The 25,971-nt window shown below is 41.7% G+C and overlaps 1 protein-coding gene, 1 long non-coding RNA gene and 1 other non-coding gene across 8 annotated transcripts in view; all 3 read right to left on the minus strand.

Moving 5' to 3' along the window:
- The window catches only part of LOC6498344 (semaphorin-1A), a 120,120-nt gene that overhangs the window by 25,391 nt on the left and 68,758 nt on the right, over positions 1 to 25,971 (minus strand). For all 6 annotated transcript variants that reach the window (XM_044716140.1, XM_044716139.1, XM_044716141.1 and 3 more), the window contains exons 4-5: positions 11,346 to 11,442; positions 2,648 to 2,756 (exon numbers count right to left, since the gene is read on the minus strand). In XM_044716140.1, the coding sequence (XP_044572075.1) occupies positions 2,648 to 2,756; positions 11,346 to 11,442 (206 nt within the window). The remainder of the gene's footprint in view (positions 1 to 2,647; positions 2,757 to 11,345; positions 11,443 to 25,971) is intronic.
- Positions 19,814 to 21,903, minus strand: LOC116654979. The gene is made up of 2 exons (XR_004310147.2): positions 21,715 to 21,903; positions 19,814 to 20,001 (listed from the first exon to the last, which is right to left on the minus strand). It is a non-coding gene; the product is annotated as an uncharacterized LOC116654979 (long non-coding RNA).
- On the minus strand, positions 22,358 to 22,429 carry Trnad-guc. The gene has a single exon. It is a non-coding gene; the product is annotated as a tRNA-Asp (tRNA).

The raw sequence follows: 25,971 nt of genomic DNA on the forward strand, positions 1-25,971 counted from the left end.
GACGAGTGATTAAGCTCTCACCAGCACAGTTCTGTTTAATGAGGCCACAAGCCTCCCATGAGGAAGGAGCAAGCAAAGGCATTGTTCCAACCGATTCCTCATTTCATGAACTGCCAACTCTGCCACTTATTAAAACAAATACTATTCGTTTATTTGCTTGGCGGTCTACTTATTTTTATACACCCTGGGGCATTGAATAAATAATATTTTTCTTTCATTTTGCGCCGCCGCACTTCAATGGCCTCGCTGCATTTTTTATAAATCGTACATTGCCAATTTGTGGATGGATCGAAGGGACATACATACGTTTATTGACTGTTCATTTTGGCCATCACCTTGCAAAAAAAAAACACGGCTAAGGGCCGATTTTGCCTGCGGTGTTTACGCAGCGTTAATAAAATATGGCGGAAAAAATCAATTGATTAAATATATAACACGTGAGTGGAAAAAGTTGCAACTTGACTTTTAACATAATCTGATTTGGCTTGACTTGACACTTTTCCGACCTTTTCCGTGGCGTGAGTTTAGGCCATATTTTTTAGCCAAAGTTCTAAACTAAATCCTGGTCTGAAAGTACTCGGGGCTGATTACCAATTTGATTAAGCTGGCATATCCAAATTAGTGGCCAAAATGCCAGTTAATTAAAATTGTAAATTTTGAACTTTTCCCACATTTTTTTTTGCTAGCCAGAGAATTGCAATTTATTTTTAGAGTAAAAACCTTTGTTTGGAAATGGCAAGACTGCACGCCATGACTGCAAATCTAAAGAAACTTTAGATTCCCTTCCCCTTCATGCAGTTTTTTTTTGCCATAAATAACGCAAGCCAAAGGCACACAGACATCTAAAGTGACCCCACTCGAGTGGAGCCGGCAAGCAAATTGAGTTCAACAAATTACACCTGCTAATGCACGGCTTCTCCTTGCCTTTGTTCCTTTGCTGGATTTCCAGTTGCTGGCACGACCAGCCAACAAGTGTTGGCTAATTACGTGAGCAAAAAGCCAAAGCCCGAAGTGCACTTGGGCATGCACAAAAAAAGGGGCGAGCAACAATGGGGCAAGTGGCAAGAAGCAAGGTAAGAAGCTACCCTACTCTTTCCTTGAGAAATTTTGCTGAAAATGCATACAAGTTCTATAGATTTTTTTGGTTCATTAAATCAAATGTAGGATCAAGCTAGTATAAGTTTTTGCACCCTTTCAGAGCGTGTCCTAATTTAAATCAAAAGTGTGCAACGCTAAGATCCCCGACCTTATAAAGTATTTAAGTTCTTGATCACCTCCTGGGACGTTATAAGTGTGTACGTTGGTCGGGAGATGGCTATACCTTGGCCAATTTCCACCCGATTCTTGAGCGGAATATCTTAAATGATTTGTGGGTCGATTCTCCATCATTCTGCATCAAAATCTTTAAACAAAATATTTTTTAGATTTTTTCTCAAATTTCCTTGAAAATTGTTAAAAGTGCATAGAAGGACAATATGGCCCCCCGCGATGGCTATATCTTGGCCGATTTCCACCCGATTCTTGAGCGGAATAGCTTAAACGATTTGTGGATCAATTCTCCATTATTCTGCATCAAAATCTAGAAACAAAATATTTTTTAGATTTTTTGTAAAATTTTCTGGGGATTCCATTCGAAAAGTGCCAAAAAAAACCTAGAAGGACAATAAATATGCCCCCCGCGATGGCTATAGCTTGGCCAATTTCCACTTGATTCTTGAGCGGAATACCTTAAACGATTTATGGAAGTGTCAAAAGTGCGTGGAAAGACAATATGGCTCCAGCGATCGGATATCTTGGCCAATTTCTATCCGATCGTCAAGTTAAGTAAATCGAGGCTCGTATACTTTATTAAAAGAGTCATTCGATAAGGCTAGGCTTGTGTTAGACGTGGATGTAATTTAAAACTCCCCCAAAAGTATTCTGTAAAACACATGCCCTTTATTTCCGCCTGCGAGTCAGCGGGTTAGTTGGCCGGAAGCGAGTGCCGCAACTGCGAGGCAGCCACAGAATTATGCAACGGCCAATTGGCAGGCCAAAATGTTTGCCATTTCCATTAGGCGAGAGCATTGCATCCGCAAACTCAATATACTCTGGTCCTTTTGCTTTTGCAGCACTTTCTTAATAGGTCAACTGCAGTCAGCAGTGGCGGAGAGTTTTCAATAAATTTCCTTGATTTCTCGGCCACAAAGAAAGGAAGAGAAAACAAAAACAGGACAACAACAGAAAAAACGTTGCATAAATCAAATTGTCCTTCTCGGCATTCTAGTTTCCATGGTTCCATGGTAGCGCGGAAAAAGTTAAGATAGATTTTGTGTTAGACAGAGAGTGCTACAGGGAGACGAAGGAGACCGAAGCACTTTATTGCTTTGTTTTTGCATTTCTTTCTTGCAACGGAAGCCAGAGCCAAGTTGAAATCAGAATGGAAATGGGAATGGAAATGGAAATGGCAAGGCCATCGGGCCAAAGTGCTAAAAAGTTGTTAAAATTTGTATTTTGGTTGCTAACTAGCACGAAAATATTATTTCAGGTGTCCTCCCCGAAGGATTTGGGGAAGAGCGGAAATTGTCTTTTGGTTTTCCCACTTCCCGAATTGATTTGAATGGCAAATGAGTTCTACAATAGTTTCTTATATTATATCTTAACTCACCTCATCCTTTCCTTTGACGAGACACATCTTGGTATCATCCTCCGGCGATGTCCATACCAAACGCTGTTGTTCAGTGAGATCGTGTATGCTTAAATTAAAAACCGTATTCCTGCAAAAGACAAACAAGGACATGCGATAAGAAAACGAGTTCTGTGAAAATTGTGAGTTACAAAGAAATGAAAAAGAATTCCCCCGCAGATAGAATTTATGCGGTTTTTGTTTTATTATCTTCTCATTGGTTGGTCAATATGGTAAGGGAGGGGACAGCTTGTGGTTGTCGAGAATTAATTAAAAAATTAATTAAAATTCATTTGGTCTTTTCGGGATGGCAATCAACACGCACAGCCTGCTATCACAGCCAGGACCACAAAAAACCCTGCTCTATGTTTTGCTCCTCTTTTAACCTTTTAACCTTTTACCTTCGCTCGGCTTCAGTGCGATATTTGTGCAGAAATTCCAAAATTCTCGTTAATAAAATTTTGCACACCCACATGTGGCGAGTGTTAGTGTGTGTGTGTCTGGGTGGTGCAACTGCGACCCACAAAATGAAGTGGCGAGTGCTGGGGCGAGTGTGTCACAGGCTGGCCTGGGGAGCCTGGTTGCCCCGTTCGAGGTGAGGAGAAATTTCATAAAATCAACTCATTGATTATTGAAACCACAACTACGTGTGGCGCATGTATGCAAGTGTGGTTGCAGTACCTTTGTGTGAGTGCTGCAATTTGGTCGAACATTTTATGGCAGCGTGGCAGGCTGCGGCACCCCCAACTGTCCCCAAAAACCAGCATAAACGGTATCCTTATCGAACTTTTCCAAATATGTTTGGCATTTTTGCCGCTCCGGCTTGAATTTTGCAAAAAGAGCAGAAAATTTTAAATAAATACATAGATGCGGCGATAGTTATTTGCGAGAGCTGTGGTGTTTGCACATACAGAGATTGCACAATTGTGTGGGCACTTTCATTTGTTAAAAATATATGGTTTATTTATATCACTTCGATAAGTTCAATTTATTAATGCTGAACCATTTGCATTCCAGATAATTTCTATATTATGCAATATTTTTCAATTTGGAAGGCAGTTATGGCCTGTTTGAATAAATAACTTGCAGTTGAACCACTTCTTCAGTTAGGATCTGTAACTTCTATGTAGAATTTAGTGGTTTTTAGGTTAGACAGTAAGGATTATACCATGCGGTCGGCCGAATGACCAACTCTGATTGCAATGGGTAAGGATACTCCATGGGAACAGGACATGGCCATTGTTTGGCAATTATGCAGCGCGTTTTAATTATGACAACGGCAAAAGGCAACTTCAAACGAACGTGCACCATCAGCAACATCAGCGGCATCAGCAAAGTTGCTGCGGATGCATTCTTCCATTCTCCCGGATGTCACCGCTCGTTGTCAGAGCCAACGGGTATGTAAGTACATGGAAAACGCGCTGAACCAAATTAGCATATAAAGGGGTCTGGCAAAGGGTCTGTAAAATGGATAGGACCTGGGCCAACTAAAGCAGGTTGTTGCACTGAAACTAACTAAGTAGAAACCCTCGATATGTTGCTGCTACACACTCTATACTTTATAGTTGGATGGATTTTATCAAAAACTATTAATAAGACTTCTTAGGTAAGAGTATTGGAAATGTTGACTGAACTATTTTTTTTCTCAAAAACCTACATCAAAGCCTTCTAAACGAACCGAGAATCGCTGGTGTCGCTCTTGTCACAATTTGTTGTTGCTGGTGTCGCTTGTTGGCTTCCCAGGCACACAAACACATAAACGCTTTAGCGCATCGGCTAAAATACACTCACACACTCAACATGCAACATCCTCCATCCAATGCGAGCGTTTGTGAAAATGTCGCGGAAAATGCCAAAGTGAGGTAAAGAGAGAAACAGGCGAGGTGGTTGCAGGCTGGAGGGGAAATCAGGGAGCGAGGTGCAGCAAAGCGGGCCGGAGCGGGGAGTTAAGCATTTTAAAGAACGCATTTGGCGTGAAAACCGAGCTCATAAATATTTTCCACACGGCATAGTGTGTTAGTGTTGCAATTGCTGTTGCAGTTGTTGCTGCAGTTGCCGTTGCTGTGGCTGCCTGCAAGCAGTGAGCGCAACGATTACGAAAGGATTTCCACTGCTTTGGTTCCTGTAGTTCTTGTTGCAGTTGCACATTTAGCCCCGCCATGTTGTTGTTGCTGCTGCTGCTGCTGCTTTGCAGTTTATTATTATGCAGCTTAAACGTAGTTGGCAAATATAAAGGGAAATGTGTGCGCACTTCCTCTATGAAAACGTTTACATTTAGTGGCGATAATGAGGCGCCACGATCCCCAGCGAATGTTGCAAATATTTTGCTACATTGCTCATTTTGTAAGTAATTTGTTGGAGTTTAATGACGATGCCAGGAATCGTGCCAACAAGCATATGAAACTATTAAACTATAACGTTGTATTATTTACAAACTAATAAAGGCTATATATTTTTTAAAACAAAACCCAACTTACCCATTAATAAAACAATAAATTAGTCAAATCAAACCCAACAACAGGATAAATACCGGAAACCATTTTTTCTATGTCCTTAATATGTTTTATATTTTTATGTAAAGGATAACTAGGCAAATCAGGCAGAAGAGCACTTAGAGTGGAAACATTTGATGCCAGACCGAGTTTGAAATATTTGCGGTTTGTGTAAATGCCAAAATGATTCGTGGTTAATGCCGAAATGAGCCAAGTTTGGTTGCCTAACCCCAACTGCGTCCAACTGTTTGAAGAGGACACAGCCATAACTTTAAACTAAACAAGTTATAACAAAATACGATTTAAAGAGAGATACTTTATAATCTACAGAAAGATTTAAGCAAATAACAAAATGAGTCTGGAACAGCTGAAATTTCCCATTAACATGGTGGCCAAAAACAAATTGTAAATTCATTCAATGGCGGTATTCCCCTCTGCCGTCTTTAACCAACGAAACAACAAACAAATCATCCATCCGCCGCGTTGCCAGCCATCCCGCCATCCAGCCAGCCAGCCAAACGGCAATAACAACAACGATAACCAGCAGGATAACAAAACCCGCAGGCCGGACCCTTTTCAAATGGCGTCTGAGCCAAAAGAGGCAACACAAAACAAAAGCCACATGCACATAAATAACGGCATTGTGGTCGAAGAGCCCTCACCAACAGCCCTGTGTGTGAGTGTGTAGGTGGGTGGTTGGGTCGTGGGTCATGGAAGGATCTGTCATAAAATGGATTGAAGCAACCTCCAAGCGAATCAAGACAAAGGCAAGGAAAGAAATTCATGTCGCCATCGCAACCACCGCCAGTTTCGTGGTTTGACCCACAAAAAGTATCGAATGGAACAAAGTCAGAAGGGAAAGTCAGAAATCCGAAACAGCAAGAAAAGTCTAGAGACTCAAACACACAAAAAAAAAAAAACAAAAAACAACATGCCAGACAATCAGAATAAATAACAAGTTGCAAATTACTCATACGCAACGTTGTCTGGTGTGACCTTGGTTAGGCCACAGCTCCTTGTCTTTCATTATGAATAGGACGGACCACTTAAATGATTGATTTCATTTCCGAGCTGGTTTCCTCCTAATTGACATGTAAATATTTCGAAAATATGCAAATTCAAGTAGCTTACTTTCCTGTGGTTGTTATGATGCAATATAAGACAATTTCACTTTGAAAATGGCCCAATTGTGGTTTTCCGTTCTCGTAAGCTGATTACTTGCCAGTATTAAAAATATTGCCTAAAATTTTAATTTTCTTAAGAGATATTCAAAGTCAAAGCTTAAAGTCATAATTTTCATTTCAATAAAAGTGCAGTTCATCGTTTAAAATGAAGTCCATAAATTCCGTGATCATTGCCAATTGAAATGGCAAATTGCCGGACTGCTTTCATCAGGAGAGCCGGAAAAGAGCTCTCCTGCATGACTCCCACTACCAGTGTCACTTGCCACATGCCACTGCCCCTGCCACTGCTAGTGGCAGGCTGCTTTCAATGTCACACGTCATCAGCGACCCAAAAGGAATGCCCAAAGGCAATCAAAGAAAAGAACACCCGCCTTCCGGAATGCATTGATGCGTTGATGCCTTGATGCCGATGCAGCAAAGTTGAGGAGGGGCGGCCGGAGTGGGCGGGGCCGTAGTTGACATAACGGTAAATGGCTTTTCTGAATAGCTAAGCAAATCAGGCGAACTTCTCATGTTTCTCTATCGATGCTTTCCAGTGGGGCGAAAAATTTATGCTCCTCGCCGCCATTTGCATGCGCTCGATGTCCCTTTTTCTCTCTTTGTGTATGTGTGTGTGTGTGTGATGGCAGCCATTGCGAAAAAAAAAGAAAAACAGAAAAATATCCTCAATGTGCAGTAGAGTAAGAGGTCCTTTGCCCACACAAAACACCCAACTCATCCATCACCATTTCGAGTTGAGCTTTTGTCATTTTTCATTGACTTTTTGACTGTGCCAGGGATGCGGCTTCAACTTCAACTTCATTCCACATCACTCGATGATGCTGACTAAGCCAATTCAGGATTCAGTCTCCAGATCGGAATTTCGAATTCAAAGTTACACTTGAATAACATTCTTTAAAGCGAATTTTTCTATTAAAACATGAATGTCATATTATACTTTTCAGAAAAATTACTATTCTAAAACAATTATTTATTTTTCTTTAGTTTCAATCTAAAATATGATTTTAAATCCAATATTTCCTTTGTATTGGTATGTTAGAGGATAAACTATCGCTTTTTGGTGCAACAAACCCGTCTAAAAGCAAATCATCCTGACGTCCTCCCCTGACGTTTCCTCAATAGAGGCACAAAATGTCGAAACTGTCAAATGCCAAAAGACCAAACGTGAATGGCCCGATCTGAGTCCCGGGCTTAGTTGGTTATTGCCCCCCGGAACACTACTCCTACTCCACCAGAGCGTTTAGCCAGGTGGTTGCATTTAACCCCCAAACCAACCTGCCCCTCGGCCATCACAGCTGCGGAGCGTTTGTTCCCGGCTTTGGGCAAAATCACACGGCCAATGGCATTCCATCATTCAAAGTGTGCGGTCTCATAAGCAAGATTAAGCTCAAACTCCTTGCCGAATTTGGACATTCTTTGCCTAACCACATCAAATATGAACTGCCAGGCAGGGTTACTTTTAATTTGTTGACTTTTGACCAGACTGCTTTGACTGTCTGTCTGGCCAGGACTTTCAATTTGCCAAATGAGTCTAGGGACTTGCCATAGTTTTCAACTGAATGGGCAAATAAAACTATTAAATGGTTTTAAAATGCAATTATAATTGCTATAGTTATGAATTTTTGTAGAAATCTAGCAATCTCTTTAAAAAACTATTGTAAAATAAATAAATTAAATATCAATAGATACTAAACCTCTACTAATATGGAACATCATACCTTCTAGCAAATGTATGCCCATGGAATTGGCATGAATCCATTGAATCCATTGTTGCACGATTCTGGCTTCCGATTGCAACACATTCCCAAGGCTTGATGGAATTGGCCAGCATCAGAAATTAGCGGATGCGTTTTGCATTTACACACTCGGGCCGCACAAGGCGGCAAAAAGGAAAAAAAAAATAAACAGCGCGAACGGAAATGAAATCGCTGTGCAAAAGAGATTGTTATGCGGTTGCACAAAGGCTCTCACACACACACACATGCACAAGGAACAAGGACGAAATGAAATAAAAGATGGCCAGACACACCGCCGTAAGGATACTCGTGTGGGCACACGAATTTCCAGGCCAGCCCACCAAAAGAAAATTGCATTTAAAAATTGGATCTTTGAAGGATACAAACTGTAGAAAAGAATCCTTTTCTTTAGATTCTTAATATTATAAAATAATAATTTATAAAAGCATCCTTTTTTAATTTTTTTTAGGAAGAAATATAAAATAAATGATCAAGAAAATAAAGTTTTTTTATTTATTTATTTACGAATAAACCACTGTACTTTCGGTTGTGTTAAAAAAGACGTTAAAAGCAAAAAGGATAGGCTCCGCAGTGGCATAATCAGAACGTGAGCGGGACAGGGACAGTGCCGGCAGGATGAAGAGAGATAGCGAATGAATCAGGACACGTTAGGCAACGAAATGGTTTTCTCCTTTGTTCGTTTAGCAATTTTATTTCCGCCTTTGTCGCGATTCATTCGATTACCTGCCAACCTGATACCGGGCATGGGGTATGGGGTATGGGGATTCCGAGGCATGGCTCGGAATTGGACGGCATGGCATGGTATGGCATGGCATGGAATGTCGCAATGACAGCAGAGAAAACGTAGCGACATATTTTCCATCTTAATGTGTTAACCCAATTTTCGTTTTGAGTGCACGATGGTCGGTGGTGTGGGGAGCGAAGGACATACACCCGTACATACATCTGCATAGATTCTAGACTGGAGAAAAGATCTAAATGTGTTGGAACATTTTCCGCTGAGTTACGAGCCACCGATTAGCACCGCATTCCTTTTTCAGGCTTTCACGGTGGAGAGGCGACAGGTATTCCGGTTTAGACAACCATTCCCAGACAATTTGCATAAGTGACGGAGGCGATACAAGTCCTAATGGTAGGTGTAGTTACAGTAAAGAATTTCCTTCCAAAGTTAGGGGAAAATCTGGTATTCAGAATGTACATTGTTTTCTTCTGATTCTTATTATATTATATTGTTCTATATTTATATATTTATTATATTTTTATAAATTTTTAAGTTGTGCAACCAACCCTCTATTAATTATTCAGTTTTTCTCAGCCCATTTGTGGAGCAACTTGGCGTCGCAAGATGGAAATTTTTCCTGACATGGCCTACAACAGTTGCAGGACACTTAACACGGTACCTGCTATGCCACAGGAAATGTAACGGTACATCAACTCCCAGGGGATGGATGAGGCATCAGGAGGCGGAACAGGACCTCCAAGGTAGAATTCTGTTGTACACACAACTTTCCATTTTTTTTTTAACATTGTTCATGACGTTTCACATGCAAAACGCGTGTCACATTCGCATTTCCGCCTGTCATCCTAGTTTAGTTGCCTTCCCTTCTTGCCCCCTGTGCCCCATTCCACCCCACCCCCTTTCACCTAGGCTCACGCACACACTCACACGCACACACACACACACAGCCGAGCCACACACTTTTTGGCTTTCAGCAGCAGTCGTCCTTTGGTTACTTTGACTCTTTTCGGGTCCTGATAAGTGGATGTGTGCGTGTGTGAATTCGCTTTCGGCAATGTGTGAGTGTGTGAGTGTGCAACTTGTTAAAAATCCATTAATCACGTAAGTGGCAACTCTGGCAACGACGTTGCCGGCATACAAATTCGCTCATGCGTGCAAAAAAAAAACTGAGAAAACTGCCACCCACACTATTGCCATTTCTCTGAGTTTGGGAGTGTGTGTGGGTGTCAGGGTTTCCTTAATATTCCTGCTTTTGGTTATGCTTTTGCATTTTAGTGCCTCATTATCTCCACATTGTAAATTGTTCTACATGGCAATTGCTCTTAAAATTCACGCACAACTTAATTTATTTAGATTTATGGTCGTCTCTGAGAGATAATGTGTCATGCGAGGACTTTTCGAGGAAACTTTAGTTTATCGTCGTGGAAAACTTATCTAATCAAAGCATTCGATTTCATAACTAGTTATTAACTTTATTCTTATTATTAAGTAACTATTGTTTACAATTTATTTGAGCACTTAAAAATCCCCCTCAATGGCCATAATTCTGGGCTTTTCATTTTCAAATTAATTATTCAAGTATGCTCCACTTTAGAAATTTTCCCAGGGCTGGTAGCTTTGTGTGCGGTGGCTGATTTTACTTGTTAATGTCCTATCTTACAAGCTGCACGCATTCCTCGACCACACAAATTTCCAGGATACCCCATACAAAGGACCCGGCGAGTTTATTACATCTGGCTGGGCACACACACACACAGGGGAGAGAGTATTATGCAACATTTTAATATGGTTGCCCCAGCGTAAATGTCCTTGGGTTTCGTTCGTGTTTGTACAAGTGCATATATATATGTATATTCCAGTGCCGGCATTGTCTATGCCGCATATAATAAACCCAACATTTGCAGCACACACATCTTTTGCGGTCTCAGCCAGGGACAAAATTTACAATACCGCCAGAGCCGAGCCCCACTCTACATTTTGAATACCTCGCTGACTGGGAGGTCCCCAAGGTGAGGCGACTCTCTTCGGTAACCCTTTAAGTCTTGTGTGGATCTTCCCGGTAGTTGGTAGCACTAGAAACTTTAGTTCCTGCACAGTTCCTCATATCTTTGGGGCACCTGCTGCAAAAGTTTTTGCTTCCTTTCGTCCTGGGTTTTTGTTTCTCTTGCCAGCGTTGCAAAATCAAAGTTGCCGGGAACTAGCTAAGGGCAGGACCTTCCTTTCCCCATACCCATATTTGGTTCTGGGAAAGTTTTTCATGTTTATATGTATATGGGGAAGTGAACATGCTCGTATCTTCTACTTAAATTAAATACAATGTGTGCGAAAAGTAAATTGAAGTTTGCTTTATGTGAATTTTTCAGTTGCCCCTATCCCGGAACACCCTCACTGAAATTCCGTGTCCCCTTCTAAGATGTTTCCTCTTGGCATGCTACCAGTTGTTGGGAAATAGACCCTTATAGGTTCTAAAACTGGCATATGAAAGTATATCCAATAATCGAAACTTACCTTCCACCGATGAGCAGGCTGTTGCCGTCCCTGGTGACGAGCTTGAAGTGATCCACCACGCTCTCGTTGCCCAGAAACTTCAGTATATCTTCGGGACCTGCAAATAGGGAAAGAATGGGGATTATAAACAAATAGCTGGCGGTAGTTGCTAGGAGGGCGTCAGATGGGCTGACAGAGATGGGCTGTGGATGGGGTTGGCATGCAAATGCCTAATTAGGCAATTAGCCACGTTAATGGCGACAAAAAGCAACCGAGGAGAATGGAGAAAGGAGAACGGAGACCGGAGAATGGAAAAGGCAAGCGGATAAACAGGGAGAAGAGTGAAAAGCGGGCGGAAAATGCTGCAAAATGGCGGCTGGCAGGGAAACAATGCAGCTGCCTTGGAAAATGGAAATGGAAATAAGGGCTGGCTGGTTGGGATGTGGTGGTGGTGGGAGTGATAGTGATGGAGCTGATGCCCAAGTCCCCGCCAGTTGATATGCAAAGAAGGGCCAGCTGCAAAAGTGGCCCGTTTAGCAACAGCAACATAATCAGCAGCAACTAATCCAAAGGCAACTTTTTTTCCAGCTTATTTTTTGTCCAGTTCCAATCTCTTCTTTTAAATCCTTTCGTGTGGCCATTTTGCCACAAGAACCATATCTGTTTATCTCTATACTTTATAGACAACTGTGCGTATACTTAATATTTTCATTATTTTGATGAAAAAATATCAAGGATGTACTAATTGTTCTCTCATCATTGCACACATTTTATTTTTGCAACACGGCCTCCATTTGATCCTTGATGTTGCAGCAACAGCAGCATCAGCAGGCAGCAGGTGAAAATGATTTTCCCCATTTTTCCTCAACTTTTTTGCCTTTTCAGCGAGCTTTTAACTTTTAACTGCAAATGTTCGGTCAACCACAAAAGAGCGAAAAAGTTCTCTTCGTTTTTTCCACTCAATGTTCTTTTCTGCGAAAAGGACTGGAACTGGGACTGCCGTGGCGTGGCGTGGCGGCCAAAAGGGGAAATGGCACCTGGTTATTGAAAGCACATTTGGACGCTTTTCAGGTTCGTCCACTTTTCATTTCAACGGGCCAACACGGGTATAAAAAATTGCGAAAAAAAACGAATGCTAAAATTAATGGGTAGAATGAATGCTTTTATACGCGAGACAGAAGAAGCCCTTTATTTGCTTGACATTTAACGTGACACGCGGGACATGTGAACAACTTTGTGGGCGTCTCTGCGGGGGGAGTGGCATTTGGGACACGTGCCGGGGGTAGGGCAGGGGAGTGGAAGTGTGCCAACTACAGCGAAAGTTGAGACCTGGACCATCATGAGAGCCGTACAAATGAAGCGACATTTTTTTAATTTGGCTCTGTAATTAAAAGTAACAAAAGGAGAAAAAAAACAACACCCACAACAGTCCAAAGGGAAAGGAATGTAAATGAAAACAAAAGCTGGAGAAAGTCAGAGCAAGGAATACAAATAACGAATGAAAAATAATTATTGCGGACAAAAAAATTACAGAAAATGTCCTCCGGAAAGCGAAAGACAAACAAATGCTGAAAGATGGCAGTCTGGAGAAATGAGAAAAAATATTAAAGAAGGTTTAAAAATAAACAAAATCTTCCGATTCATAATTTAGTGCATTTTCCAGAAACACTAACTAAACTAAGAGAAAAAATGAGAAAATTTGGTAAACATATTTAAAAGACATCAACTTCCTAGGCTCTACCTCTGAACCACTTTCATTTGTATGATAATGATTCCCATTTCGAGTCCCCCGAACTCGCGAAAGGACTCTCCCCGAAAGTCCATCTCATTACTCACAGCGCGGCCCTTTGTCACTCCGGCTCCTCAGTCCTGGTTGGAGGTCCAACTTTTGTTTAATGCCACCGCGGGCCTTTTGTCGACCTGGCCAGAAACTTTGTAAGCCCAAAATTGTAAGCTAATATTTGCTTTACCTACATCTGCACACAATTCTCTTGCACACAGAGACACACAACCATATCTGCATAGACTACAAAGTGGAACCGGAAGGGGGAGGCGAAAAATTCCGCAACCAAAAATGTAATATTTACCTTGACTTTGCGAAAAGCAAACTGCAAACTCAAAAAACGCCAAGCGCTCCCCAGACCATTTCCTATTTCCCCATGAGCACATACACACACACACACAAAACATACATACAAAGAGTTACAGGCATAGAGCAGGTCGGTATGTAGGGATGTTTGAACAAAGGACCTGCCAGACGGGGAGCGAACAAAAATAAAAGATGGAACAAGTGTCAGAGTCTATCACTTTAATCAACTGGACCGGACCGACCGACTCTGTCTGAAATTATGCAAATTCAACAGAAAATAAAATAAAATTTCTGACGCACGGAATCTACAAAGTGGCACTCCATGGTGTCCTGCGAGTTCTGGGAGTCCTGCGAGTCCTGTTAGTCCTCCATCCATGTTTGACACTGACTTGCGAACGTGACCGTGCAAACACCGAGCAACTTAATGGTCAGCTTCCTGATCCTGCGGCCTTGCCACGACCACCTCTTACACAAATCACACAAAGCCAGCGGTCCGGCGAGCAAATAAGCTGATTATTAAATATTTTCTTAATGAATTTTTCACTCTGGAGCTCACGAGCACACTGCTGTAGCAGGTTGTCAGGCTCCCGTACAACGGTAAATATTTTGCCAAGATGGCGTCGCAACAAAATGGCGGCCATTTGCAGGTGTGATGTCCATTCCGCGGGCTTTATTCTCTCCATATATTTTTGTATATGTGTATAAGTACAAACGTATATGTGTGGCAATCCGAGGCAACGAATGGCTGGCTGGCAACAATGCGGAATTAAAAATGCAAAAATCTTTTCACAAATGCAAGCCCAACGCCATTGCTTTCAGTGGCGCCAAAAAGAAGCTCAGAAAGGACGATGAAAACGGAAGAAAGGAAAAGGATGCTCGAGTCTTTCAATAATAAAAGCTTCCGGAACAACGATGTCTTGCATTCTTTCTTTTTTTTTTTTTTTAAGAACTTGAAAACTTGCAAATTGTGGGATATTCATGTAAGACTTAAATTTGGTTCATAATTTAGTTTTTTTCTCTCTCTTTTTTTAAACCGATTTAGTGCAATCACAGTAAATTTACTTTCTTCATAAACTTACAATGAGAAGCTGACGCATTTTTATGCAAGGCTCGCTGGTAAAGATTATACGAGAAAGGCAAAGACGTACCCCAAATGTTGGGACGGGAGGCGAAAAGCCGGAAAACAAAATGCAGCGACGCGTGAAAAACATTCCCCGACTTTGGCGGTGGATCCCTACACACACACATAGCCCTCCTCCGGCTACGACTCCTGGAAAAAAGGCAACAATAACATGGCCAGGGTAAAAAAAAGAAAATTTCGAAGGGAAAAATCCCTCGTTCAGATTTGCATTTAATTGAAATGAACGCCGCCAACGGCCGACGGATGACACATCAAATGGCCAGAACCAGGACCAGGCCGAGGACCAGAAACAGTACCAGCGACCTGACCAAATCAGACAGAATCCGAATCCGAGTCTGTATCTGAATCTGAATCCGAGTCGGAATCCGAAACTGAGTCGCTCGCACAAAGGGCGGGGCGGAAAAAGAGCGAGGAGCAAAGGACAAAAGGCAGGAACTCATTGGGCCCAGGAGCTTTTTTTTTCCACGTCCTCCTGGAGAGACCCTCGAAATGAAATCTGAAATGAAAGCCGCCGGCTGACCCTGACAGAGAACATTTCGGCTATCTCCTTCGAAGAGCCAGAGCCATGCTCCATTCCGTTTTATCTTCTCCCGGCCCTCGGCTAAATGGCACTGTTTGATTTCCTTTGTTTTGTTTTACTTTTTTTTCTTTTTCTGCCATTACCAACTTGTCAATTTCGATTTGGCTGACGTTTGCATCTTGACGGAATTTCGGATTCCCAATAAATTCCCAGTAATGTCGAAGGAAATTCAGGTGAAAATCAAAAGCTAATCCAACAACATAATTGGGGATTTCCACGAATATTTCCAATTATTTTTTTTACACATTATTCAGAATAATATTTATTAAATAATACAACAAATTATGTTTTAAAAACATAGTTTCTTTCTATTTTTTTAGTAGCCCTGTGGGATTTATCAGAAACACCATTTTTCAAAGTTCTCCCCCGGAAATTCAATCACAAATCACTGAAATTATCCTATTAAATATTCTGTGTGCCCCATAATATGCACAAAAAAATCATTAAAATAACCCCCAATCAGTGGCAAATATTTTTTCCGCTCCAAACGCTTTTTTTTATCCCGCGTTCAATGCAAACATTTTCCACAAAATCGAATTTGGTTGCGGCGCGTGATGCCTACGTCAGGTTTTTTATGGATATTAAGGGGGATTTTTTTGTATAGTATGAGGCAAAAAAAAAAACCGCAAATAAATAGCTTTGGGAATAGGGGATAAACATTTTTTCGCCGCATTGAAAGCGTCATTAATATTTCAAATCGTTTGTCAATTCCATTCAAAATCATCAACAATTTACACAAAAACAGAAAACGTGTTCGTTGAAATCCAATCAGAATCAAAGCAAAACAAAGTCAAAGGAAATTAGGTAAACTATTAAATGCATATTTAAATAGTCAGTAATGTTAATTGGACAAATTTAAAAAGCAGTAATGGCAAATAAGCAAGTTAATATGCAGGAAAATAAGTTGATTTAATATGTCGAAGCGTTCATGCAGGCAGTCGTGCTTCCAGCAAAATGAAATTAATCGAAGAACGTTAAAGGCTCGGCCGTAAAAGCCTTTAAATTCATTTAGGCCGAAAGTGCAGAGTTGCGGGCGTTGAGCTGCTTCGCTCCGCGTGTCCTCCGGTAGCCACGAAATGTGACAGGATATGAACTACACGCCATTTATGCAGCAATTAACGCCAGGAACAGGCAGTGCGGACCATCGCCCATCGCCCATGGCCCAGGACCTTCAGCACGTCCAGGACCTCTTCGCCGCAGTCGCTGTCGTATTTTATACTGTTTTAATAATTATTGTATTACTTTTCATTTGTTTACGTTCGTCGCGTTCTTCGGCCCGGTATCCTTTGTGCAGTCGCTCGCAAAGGATGCGTTTCCTCGACATCCCGGCCACGAACTCCAGACATCTGGCAGCTGTGGCTTGTTGAAGCATCAGTTGGGCCACAGCCCGCTTCCTTAATGACAACAAATTGTCGTAACCAATTGCCAGGTGCTGCCAGGAAAGAGCCCGGCGAAAGTCGCAGCATCGCAGCCCGCTGAGTACAGGATATGTGCAACGACATGTGAGGTACTTGCCTATCAGGTATAATAAGCAGAGAGTTCATTGGGTAAATATGTCTGATTGAATGGAGGAGCTTCATCGGAATGGTTAGCAATTTAAGGCCTTTCTTGAAGTCTCACCATAGTAGTAAGTGAATTTTACTGGAACTGTGTCTTAAAGGTTTCTTTAAAACCTGTTTTTTCCCCCAAAGATGAAACTCTTTTTTTAGCCATCTATTGCAGCGTCATTAGGGCGTTCGCAGAAACGTGATATGTTATACAAACAAAGCCCGAACGATGATGCTACTGGAGATCCACATCTCCTTCTGCTCGGCCATGTGTTTACTCGCATAATTCTGGCTCTTAGCTGCTGGCGCCTGGCTTCTGGCAGCCCGGGCTCACAGCGTCAGGACCCAGATAAGATGTGCTTTACATGTGCCCAAACAAACAGAGGAACGGTGGCTGGGGGCTGGGTGGATATTATGTCAGGTGCAGGATACATCCACACCCACAGCCATTTATAACTGGGGCACGCATGAATGAATCGCAAGGACGAGGCGGAGCCGGCAGCCTGAATACAGGACTCAGGGCTCATGGCTCTGGGCTCAGGTGTATGCACTAAGTACACGCGTCACTTATTACAGTGACAATGATATGCCCCCCGAACCAAACACAGGCACCAGCCAGAACGAGTGCCTGGCTACGAAGTACCAAGTACAAGACCAGAGCCTGAAGCTAGAGCACCAGATGAAGGTGGAGGGACTTGGTTCGGGACTGGGTCTGAGCCGCCAAACAAATGTCGGAGGGTGTAATTGATCAGGAGTGACTGGGGCACGCACACAATCAAACAATGACTTGCAGTTGCCCCATAAATTGGCTGCACTTAATGCCACGCCAGCAGAGCCCATCTAAGAAATGCTCGGCACGAATTTCAAAACGTCACTGTGGGTGGGAAAAAAGGGGCCACTCCGATGCGTATGTGATGCACTTACCACATGAAAATTTCAAAAATAGCGTGATGCCTTCTCGGATGTAAAACAGGTTTATGGAAGTCTCTGTTATTGCGGCACTTGGTAATCATAGGGCCGTGGAACTTGGGGCCTTCAATATAAACTATAAACTAATCCTCCTCTTTGTGGGTTTTGCAAAGTTTACCTTTTTATTTTGGCTTATAAAGTTAATTCTTTGCCAGAAATTTGTAAATTTTACAATAGCTTTTTTATACTATAATGTTGTTTAAAACAAAAAGTATTGTGAGAAGCTTAAACATTTTATCAATCATACGCCTTGTTGTCTGATACTATTCAACATTTTTAAATTAAAGAGGAAAAGGTGACATCTTCTTTAATGTGACATTCTCAACTTTTTTAAACATCCAGAACTGTCCAGGGGAAAAAATGAAACAGTTTTTTGGGGACAGCTCGTATTACTCATACGCCAGGTGGTCTAAATTTATTTTTATTTAAAAACTTTCTCATTGTTTATAGTTTTTGACTAAAATATTTAGAAACCGACTGAGTAAGTTATTAGAATTTCGTTACTTATTACTTTTAAATAATTGTTAGTATTAATTTTTTTTTCAAATATTTCAGAAATTCGAATAAAAACTTGAAGATTTCAATTTGTTGCCACTCAAAAGCCGGTAGCACGTACTGATGCTAATGTGTATTTCCACATGACATTACAAGCTCCATCCTCTCTGACATGGCCAACTGGTGCCTCCACATCCCCATCCACATCTGAGCCACTGGATGATGATCATGTTTTGTGACGACGCTGGTGATGAGGATGAAGATGGGCACTTTGCCCGTGTTTAATGATGCCGTTTGGCTCATCTCGACGTGGCTGACAGACTCATGTAGGTTAGGTCGCAGCACGCTCACCGGCTTTTCATCAGCATGAGTCCCCAGCCACGGGACTGGGTGCCCCGCCTAGCCAGTTCCCCTGTCGAACTGTTCATCTGGTGAACTACTGCTCCGATGACCCATAAAGCGGACGCTGCCACCGGGCCGAATCAGCTTTGCCGGGCTTTTGTGGTTCACGTGGCACGCGCGCTCGAACATAAAGCGGGTCATGTCAAATCGAGCGTTGGTAGCAGGTATATGCCACCGGGAGGCGCGGCACGGCGTAACAGGCGACGGGGATGGCGAGGACAGCCAGGAGACCGGATCAGAGACACAAACGGCAGCGGTTGGGAGCTTAACTTGGTAGCTCTGGCAGGTAAACCGGTTGCCAATTTCCTTCGGTGCATCTACCTCGAATTGGGGCCACCGATTCCCACAACCATATTGGCTGAGCAATGGATGGGGCTTGTGTGATTATAAAAGTGCTTCAAGCGAAGCTCTCGGCGTACTTTTAAAATACAATATATGGTTTAGTACTCAACGCAGAGCCCAGAGACTCTTGACTTCAAATCCAGGAAAATTTCGTAGCATACTTATCGGTGCTTCTCACATTCAAAGGGAATTTTGAAATTATCAACTGAAAGTTTGTTTCTTTTTTAATTCCTTGAAAACCTTGCAATCACATGTCCAAGTTGAAAGCGAATCTTTACACATATTTTAATGCCCGCACTAGCCATGAATTCATATTGAAACGCTTGCCACATTTAAGAGGCACAAAGACGAGAAAGCCATAGAAAATGGCAAAGCTTTGTGGCAAATCCGCCGGAGTGGTTTACTCTGGGATTTGTTTTCATGCAGACCCTCCCAGGCATTCAAATCGTCAATGTCATCATTTGCCATCCTGCGTGTTTTTATGAGGTACGGCGGGGGCATATACTCGTACATATTTATAGATCCTTTCGACTACTTGTGGCTTTTAGAGGTCCTTGCAAAGAGTTTCTTGCCTGCTCAGCGCTTTGTCGGTTCAACTTCCTCTGCAGCGTTTTATTTATTTAAACGGAAAGCCGATGAAGCCGAGAGTCTTAAGCGGGGTGTGGGTCCTGCCGGCTGTGGAGCCTGGGACGTTGAAGGTGGAAGGTGGAAAACGCTGGCTTTCAAATCGACCAAAGAGGCTGAAGCTTTTATAATTTCACGCTGTCGAAAAAGGAGCGAAACGTTCAGCTCACGTAGCAGAAATACAAAAGACATAAAGAGTACAAAAGATATAAAGTAAACTGAAAGTAAAGATAAAAGCGCCAAAGGCTCGGAAAATGTGCAAAGACAATGATAAGAACAAGGATAAGGGCGGTCGGAGAATTCTTGTCAAAATGAAAGACGGTAGAGCCACCATTTTTATTTCCTTACTCTCGAAGCAATGTATACATTTCTATATGCATTTAAATGGAGGTGCTTGAGGAGTGTAGTTATTAAAAAAAAAGAGTAGGTTGATACTTAGCACTGGGGCAGTGAACTCCATTTTTTATATTGTCCTTTTTAATACACACCTGGAAAGGAAAAAAAAAAAGGATATTAGTAAGGGTTGCTAATTGAAAATGTATTATAAAAAATTGTTGTCCTCCCATGTCTCATTCTCATGTCCATTGAAATATTTGTTTTTTTTAATAGCCCGCACTCAAACAAGATAGTTCCATTAGATCGCCGCCAATCGCCAATTTTTGGAAATTGATTCCATTCGCTGATTAGTTTTCAATTGGACCCGCCATTAGAGCTCAATTGGAGAAATGCCCTGGAACAGCAACAGTGTTTGCCAGTATCCCAGTTTGCCAGTTTCCCAGTTGTTCTGGCGACTGTCAGTTAAAATGAATAATCGAGTGGAGTTGAATCGAAATCGCACTATTGCCCCTTTGTGCATATTGGCTTTTTGGTTGGCTGCTCGTACGCTCGCTTCCGTTGCAGCTGTTTTTCCTGGGCGTTTTTTGCTTTTTTTTTGTTGCCATTTTGATTTTTTCTCTGCGATTGCGAACAAGCAATTTATTTGCTCGTGACAAGAGACTCCAACCAAAGAAACAAAACACGGTTTGCAACAACAGTTAAGAGATGCAACTACTGCCATTGTTGGACTGGCTGCCTCCTATATTGCTGCGGATGGCAAACTGGTCATAAAGAAAACTAAAATCAATGGAAATATTCACGCTGGCATATATTTGCAAAAACAAAGCCAAACAAAAAAGTCAAAGTAAAGCTAATTTCAAACCGAAGTTGATATACCCTTTCAGTTAAATGGTGGTTTCTATTGGTTGTTATCTACATCGCAAAAATAGTTAGCTGATTCTTAAAAGACGTTCCGTTTTTAACAATTATCTTAATGTGCATTTTGAAAAAAATTCCAGCTTTTATCTTAAGAATCAAAAGATCTATGGCATTCCTAATCTTATCAACTGTAAGATCCTTATCCTATCCGAACCTGACCGTTCCGACTTATAATGGAGTTTATATCCAAAGTTTGGAGTCTATTGCTTCAAATTAAAGAAACTGAGTTTGTTGAGAAAAAGTGAGAAGGACATGCTTCAGGATGTGATCTTTTTGAAGCTTGGCAAGGTGAAGGACCCAGTTTCCTTCACTGCGTTGTGCACGTTTCATCAAAACTATAGTACCCTCTGCAAGAGTATAGAAAAAACTGAAATTTCGTGCCGAAAGAGAATGCAATTTGAAAAAGTTTGTAACCCAGATTTCTTTGCTGGAAATTTTTACCAATATTTTTTTTGGCAACTCTAGCCGCAGGTGTTTCGGGTGTGTGTCGTATGTGTGTCCGCCATTTCAGCACAGTTGCAAAATGGTGGAAAATGAATAAGAAGGCGTATGGGGGGTGTGGCAGTAGCTTTTATTGTTTGCATCAGAGAAAACAAAAAAAAAAAAAATAATGGAAATATTTTTGGGACGCCACGCACTTTTGGAACTCTACGGTTTCAAACGGAACTGCTTCTGCCACTTCTTTTAAATATTTTACGCTAGATGGTTGGGAAATGTGGAAATGTTGCTTTGGGTTGCCGTTTTTGCGGTCCTCATATTACAGGACCTGTGAGCAACTTTTTCCCTGGTTCCCGCACTTCCTGTTCCGGGTTTTTCTCTGTTCCTGTTTCTGTTTCTGCTTCTGTTATTGCTGTCATTTTCTTTTCCTCTCCTTGAATTCGCTTTGCCTGTCCCCAGCAAACACCCACACACACACATACACACACCACATAGACACATTCACACACCCGCATGTCCTGAAGTAAATTTATTGAATTCGCATAGTAGCCAGGAAGGCAACTTAATTTTCAAGTGAAACTTTGTTAAGGTCCGCCATGTGCTCCCCGGCACAACCCGGCACAGAAAACAACCGAAAAAGGCCAACAAAACCCTCCCAGACATTTTCAAGTGCCTTTTTTTTCTGCGAGGGGTCGGGGGAGAGTGGGTTGGGGGTGGCGTAACCAACAACAGGAACAACAACAAACAACAAGAAGCAAAGTTGGAGGTTTCGGTTGGTGTTTGCATTTTGTTAAGTGTTGAAAATTTATTAGTTTCACCTTAATTTGTTTGCCGACTGCGGAGGGTCGAGGAGTGCAATATAAGGGTCTCCGAAACAGTTTTCTTTTTCCAGGATATTTATGGTTATTGCTTTCAACGCCAATGTCTAATGTTCGACGTTATTGCTTCGTGGCCCAAACCCATAGATGCAATTAAAATTCTTTTGGGTTTTCCCAAGGACGATGGGGAAAACATTAAAACTAAAGAAAAGAAATAAAACGTTCATAATAGCTATGATTAGAAGTAGTCTTATCTAAACACAGAGTAATAAATAATAATTTATTATAAAAATGAATGTTTAAAAAATAAAAAATATTACTGACTTCCGTCTGTCTCCCCGACGGGGAATTGAACCCCGGTCTCCCGCGTGACAGGCGGGGATACTAACCACTATACTATCGAGGAAGTTGACTCTCATCGCTCAAAAGCTGTATTTATTGTAAGCGTCAAAAAAGATCAGTGGTCACCTGGAGGTCAAGAGCTTTGCTGAAGCTTTTCCCGCATTTACCTGATTTTTTTTCCGATCGGGCAAAGCTTTAAGACCTTAAAGAGCTTAACTGGGAGCCAAAGCGCTTTGGCACAGTGGGCATGAACTCGCAAAAAATATGTGTATGTACGGAGTACAATAAAAGGGCGTGCGAGCAGGAGGGCAAATCAAAGTCAGCAGCCAAAGCAACGCGGCCAAATGGGGAAACATTGTTTTAAAACAATGAAATACAAGCCGGTCATAGAAGCAAGAGGGGGCGCGGAGGGGCAACGACTGAGCTACATGGCAGAGACCAACAACATGCAATAAAAGACAAAAGCGGAATATGTGCCACAACGCTGAACAGATGCCAACGGGCAACCACCCGCACCACCCGTGGGCCAGGGCCTGGACCCCACCACCCTCAGCCCCCCTCATGCCACTCGGCAGCACCTCCACTCCGGCTCCCATTTAACAGCACCGGCCCCCCTGCTGCAACATGGGAGTCCACTCGAAACTTTTCGCTCGCTATTGTACTGGCACCCCCTGCCAGCCATATATTTTTTCTGCAGCCGCTTCCAGCTGCGGACTTTCTCTAGAATCTTTGGCCAACTAAAGCCAGTAACAACCAGGCTAAAAAAGATTCTGGCCTGTGTAGCCGACTACGGGGTCTACCCGCTTTAATGAATTCTACCTCTTAAAATTGAGTATTTTTAATATTTGTTTTCAATAAACATTTTTATTTATAGACTTTCAAACTATAAACTCTGAAATGATTTTTCAAATGTATGCTCTTGGCAGTTTAATGATATCTACAATTATTTCTGGCTCCAATTAAATAGTTTAATCAAAGACACTATTTAATCATTTTTGATAAGCTCTACTAAATTATAGACGATTTTTTTCTAAATAATCACTGCAAAAAAGCTAGAAAACTGTATAGTAGGTATTCGCATTTAAAATCCATTTGAATTTATAAAAGCAGGCTCGAGGGTATTCACAGAAAAAGTTTATACATTGCATACCCCCATATGGACTGGGGGAACTAAAAGGAACTAAAATAAAATAAACGTTTGAAAATATAATTGCTGTACTGCTTTGGTAAACTCCATTAAATTTATAAACTGGGCAAAAGTTTCATTCTCCTTCGCCGGGCATCATCATATATATATTTTTTATCCCGCACTTTGGAGTGTGTGCATACGAGAGGGTGCAGTGCATATGAGCGCTTATTGATTAATAGTTTTATTGTATTCATGCAGAGCTCAACCATTAATTTTGCATGTTAAATAAAAGAGCACTCAATTATGTGGGTTGCATTCGACGTGGGCTTTTCAAGTATAAAATATTCATGCACTTTATGCTGGGCCGGGCCGGACCGGGCCGGGCCTACCATCAAACAATGCATGTATAATTCCGAATTAAAGCCCGCTTCGGTTTCCTGCCACAAATATTGATTTGTTCTGGCCGGATAATTTCCAATTCCTTTGGAGCTTCAAACCCAATGGATTATGTATATTACAGATTACTTCGATAGGGAGCTTATACAGAGCACCTCATGCGAGTGAACTAAAACTATTTTTACGAAAATTATTATTCATAAACTGAGAATAGAATTCTATCTTCTCTATGAATCACCCATGGAAACTAAATAACACCCCCAGACAGACTTATAAAGTGATAACAACTAAAGCTGGAGGTCAGTCACTACTCTGATTAAAAGACCCCTGAGTCCGAGTCCCAAAATGCGGCGTCTAGATGACTCGAAGGCCCAAAAACCAGAGTGGAATGGCTGGCCAAGATTTTAAATATTATAAAGAAATGAGGAAAACCGAATCTCAGGAGATTTTTTGGCCATTGCCGGGGAATGGGGGTGGCGAACTTTTCACCATTTCATTTTCATAATTTCGCCATTTGGCAAGTATCTCACGCATTTGCAATTATGTGAGGATTTTTCATTTCATTTCTTCATTTCATTTGGGCGGGAGTCCTCCGTTTCAGACCGCGGCTTGTTACAGATTCAGCCATTGTTGGTGTTTGGTGCACATTTATGCGCAACCGCATTTCAAAAGCAATAAATTCTGCAGCTTTGCGCTGAAGTTTCCCCAACAAGCCAACAAAAATAAAAACATCAAATAGGGACAGGCGGACAGAACAAAAAACAAAAAAAAATTATTAAGTAAACTGGAAAAGAAAACTTTGTTCATTTGTGGCAGTTGAATATTTTTATTTTCATTTTTATATTCACTCGGCGAGTCTCTGGTTAAATATAAATTAAGAAATAGTCGTGAAAAGCTCAAAATTTATAGGGTATTGTATATTATACCATTTCACTTTTTTCTAAACAAATTTAATTTTTAACACACCTAGTTTGAAAGTAAAACTTATTTCAAGAAAATACAAGTCAAGTGACTGAAACTTTTTACAATGTGGCCTGACAATTGAAAGGGTAAAGAAAGTTCGGCTTCCTGAACTCGGACCTTTTCTAAGCAAAGTTTTGTGGGCTTTTGGCCGCTGCGAGGCAGCTTGTTATTATTATTTTTTCCCTTCAATGGCAAAAGTTGTAGCAGGAAACAACAATTTCTGGGCTGCAGCAGCACCACCACCCAACCCCAACAAAACCAGCCCAACCTTTGGTCCAAGTTCCTTTCGAGTTTCACCATGAAAATTAATTGCGCATTTATTTTGAGTGAGTTTTCGCGTCCTGGCGGAAACTGTGGAGGAGGGTTGGAGTCGGTTCCTTAGAACAACTTCACAGAAGCATTGAGTTTTTGCCATTCGCTTTTTTCTTTGCAGTTCCCTTACATCTCCTTCGTTACAGTAACAGTGGCGGTAAAAATTAACTAACCATGGTCGAGTGGCATCCACTTACACCAGGTGACTCCCCTGGTCTGGGAGGAGGTTAATGGGTATGTGATTTTCACGGCGATCAAAGGAATAACAAGCTGACATGTTAAGTAACTAGTTGGTTTAGGAAATGTTATTGACACACTTTCATATTCAAATTCATTAAGTTTTGGTTTAAATATTTAACTAAAAAATTGGTAAAATAAAATCCATAAACATATTTAATTGTTTAGTTTTTTTCCAGCAACACTGTAATCAGAGCGCAAAGTTCCGGATGACAATGACAAAATATTCGCATTGCGATTAAAGCACCTCAAAATAAACTCGAACCATCGCCGAATCATATCAGAGAGGTGGGCACTGTCCAGGGCCATTGGCAGCACGCAAAAACATAACAATGCCATAAAACAACATTATCAAGGTGCAGTCGAAAAAGTGCCGAAGTCACCGTCGTCACATTTGAGAACATTAATTACACAACAGGAACACGATGCAGTGGAACAGGCAGAGACCGGAGCACCGGCCTTAGCCCGGGACTGGTGGCAAGTCCCCTCTTATCTTCACCTGGCTGCAGAAGCGACCGTACGATGACAGCATCCGACGATAAGGGTCTCGGTGCTATTTTCAGCCGGAG

This window comes from Drosophila ananassae, chromosome 3R (genome assembly GCF_017639315.1).
Source record: "Drosophila ananassae strain 14024-0371.13 chromosome 3R, ASM1763931v2, whole genome shotgun sequence".
Classification (NCBI taxonomy): domain Eukaryota; kingdom Metazoa; phylum Arthropoda; class Insecta; order Diptera; family Drosophilidae; genus Drosophila; species Drosophila ananassae.